Below are 2,917 nucleotides of genomic sequence, written 5' to 3' on the forward strand. Positions count from 1 at the left end.
AACATAATTTTATATATTATTTATTTTTCTGTTTATCTCCTCCAAATTGATTTAGCCACTTCGTATATGCTTACTGTTTTGTTAAATTTCATGTCTATAAGATAATTGAATACAAGCTAATTACTATTTCTATCTTTAACAAGCTAATTACTTTTTGGTGTCTTTGTTATACTATTTTGTTTTGTTTTATTCTATGAAGTATCTAAATGAAAGATAGAATTTTTATAAATTTTCAAATTTATTAATCTATACAGGTAAGGATCCAAGATGATGCAATATTCTCTCATTAATCAGCTTTGTATAGACAAACATAAAGAAAATTGGAAAGTCAAGATCAGAATACCAAGGATGTGGAATGCAATCAACTCAAAAAATAATGATATTATTAGTTAGATATGATTTTAATCGATGAGCAGGTTTGTTTTTCTTCTATAGCTTTTAATATTGTTCAATCATTAAATATACCATGAACTCTATCTATATAAAACTGATGCACTTTACTTGCAGAATAATTCAATACACGCAATCATTCGAAATAATATTGCTAAAAAATTCAAGCCTCTTCTGCAAGAAGGAAAATTGTATGAACTCTCTTATTTTCAAGTGGTTAATGGCAATGCATTGTATAGACCAGTAGACAATGACTACAAGATCATGTTCACATGAAAACTAACATTAAGGAAATAATGGAGACTGATGTTGATATACCACGTCATAAATTTGAATTTGTTGACTACAATAAAATACATGAACGCGTTAATAGACATGTCCAGCTTTCAGGTATCTCTATATATATTATGCGTTATATTAAATTTTTTACTAATTATGCATTATATTATTGTTATATATGAAAATAATTACATCCACATCTTTGTAATGCCTAGATATCATTGCAAATGTGATTGGTGTTGGACCAATTGAGCAACCTTGTATCAAAGGATCAAATGTCTCGATGAGAAACATAAATGTCATGACTATAGAGTATGTCTTTTTTTTTTTTTTTAAAGAAATTATTTTCAATACATGCACTTTTTATTTATTTTTTATTAATTTTAGATAAGCCAATACATGCACTTATATTATATGAACTTACATTGTAACATTGGAAAATTTGAACTGAGGAAATGAAATAAAGCTTACACTTTGGGGATCAATTGCAAATGAAGTTGAGGAGAGCTTCTTTATTGAAAATCCAGGCCCTTTTATCATAATAGCTACATGCTTTACTGTCAAGACTTTTAAAGGCAAGTTCATTTCTCTTTTCTATTTCTCTTTATAACCATTTTCTGAACTACATAAGAAATCATCCAATTGTTTGAAATACAAAGTATTTTGGCTGAATTATTGTGTAAGCATCCAATTAAGAAGTTGTATAACTGGATGGAAAATTAGATTTAGTTTGCTATTTTCTATTTGATTATTGAATGCCCAATAATTTTATAATTTTAAATTTGATTGGAAATTTTTATTATTATTTGTGAATTTGAAAATTTTGGAATGGGAGTTGGTATGGGCCTAGAACATAATCCTATTAAGGAAGAGATGATGGACATCAAACTTTCTATGGGTTAGCATGGATGCCTCACTCAATTAAATTTTTACCATAAAGATAATTCAGGAATAGGCAAAAATTAAAATATTACCTCCATGTCTTTAACTGTAGCATCATTTGCAGTGATTGATGATTCATTATGTGGGGACATATCTACAGAGTCAGCAATACACAGTTTCCTAACCTGAAACATGCAGAAAGTGATTTTAAAGCTGTAAAGATCTTAGGTCTTAACAACACAAAACAATATGGAAAGCATCACATTAGATTATCATGGGAATCTCTACCATGCACCATACATGCATAGATGCACACTAGAAGCAAACATGTACGCATGAATACACACAAGCAAATAGATAGACGTGCTTGGTTGTAGAGCATTCATATAAGTAATTAATTAACCAGACCTCATTGATTGCAAATGTTAAGGTGTTTGAGTAATTGGGTAGTACATTTCTAAAGGCATAATGGACACTTCAAAAATACTCCTATTATAAACACCCTATGCAGTGGAAATTCATTCTTTACAAGTTAGAGATTAGCAATTAAAGCAAAATGAAAAGAAACCTAGCTACCCAAAAAACCAGTAAAAATATAAAAATGACATTATGTGCAAAGATCCTACAAAATGCCCTCCCCATCTCTCACTTAAGCTTAAAGATGAGAAAACATACACATCAGTAGCCTTAAGTATAGGGCCCCGGAAAAAAGAAAATTATGTGTACCTAAAAGAGAAGACACTTTTTTTTTTTTGAGAAGAATGAAGTATGAATTGTATTTATGCATTGCTTCCCCTAGAACTCCAGGACTTCTAATATTAAAATTTAACAAATAATAATAATAATAATAATAATAATAATAACACCCTACTAAAGTAGCCATTACTAATTGATTAATATTAGGAAAGAAATAACAAAATAAGAGTTCATGGTAAAGCACATCTTAGAGTAGGCCAAATATGTTCTATTTTAGCCTTAAAACCTTCAAAAGAAGCAATTTAGGAATTCAAGGCAGCTTCAAATGATTGGTACCTAATTGCATTTGCTGCCAACAATGAAACCAGGATATTTCAAAGTAGGAAGTTGAATCACTTTGATCTCGATTTCAGTATCAATCTTTTGTAAAGACAACTCCGCAATTCTTCTTTTTTTCTATTAAGCTTTTACAGATTCTTCTTCAGTTTTGGTTGTTGTGTTTGAAATTAAGCTTTCTGTCCCAATTACTGTACCTGTGATGAATCAAGATAATTATGTCTCTAAATTATTGAGCTGAGAAAAATCATTTCAATGTATAAGAATTAAAAAGATATTCATCACTTAGTGTCGGGGGATTCATTCCCTCCCTTTACATTTTTCTTTGTTGAGA

The 2,917-nt window shown here is 29.5% G+C and overlaps 1 protein-coding gene across 1 annotated transcript in view; it reads right to left on the bottom strand.

Moving 5' to 3' along the window:
• Positions 1-599: 599 nt before the first annotated feature.
• LOC136067932 (secreted RxLR effector protein 161-like) overlaps positions 600-2,917 on the bottom strand; it is a 14,352-nt gene continuing 12,034 nt past the window's right edge. The window contains exons 2-3 of the mRNA XM_065774410.1: positions 1,644-1,736; positions 600-644 (exon numbers count right to left, since the gene is read on the bottom strand). Of these exons, the coding sequence (XP_065630482.1) occupies positions 600-644; positions 1,644-1,736 (138 nt within the window). The remainder of the gene's footprint in view (positions 645-1,643; positions 1,737-2,917) is intronic.

This window comes from Quercus suber, unplaced genomic scaffold (genome assembly GCF_002906115.3).
Source record: "Quercus suber isolate HL8 unplaced genomic scaffold, Cork oak 2.0 scaffold_92, whole genome shotgun sequence".
Classification (NCBI taxonomy): Eukaryota; Viridiplantae; Streptophyta; class Magnoliopsida; order Fagales; family Fagaceae; genus Quercus; species Quercus suber.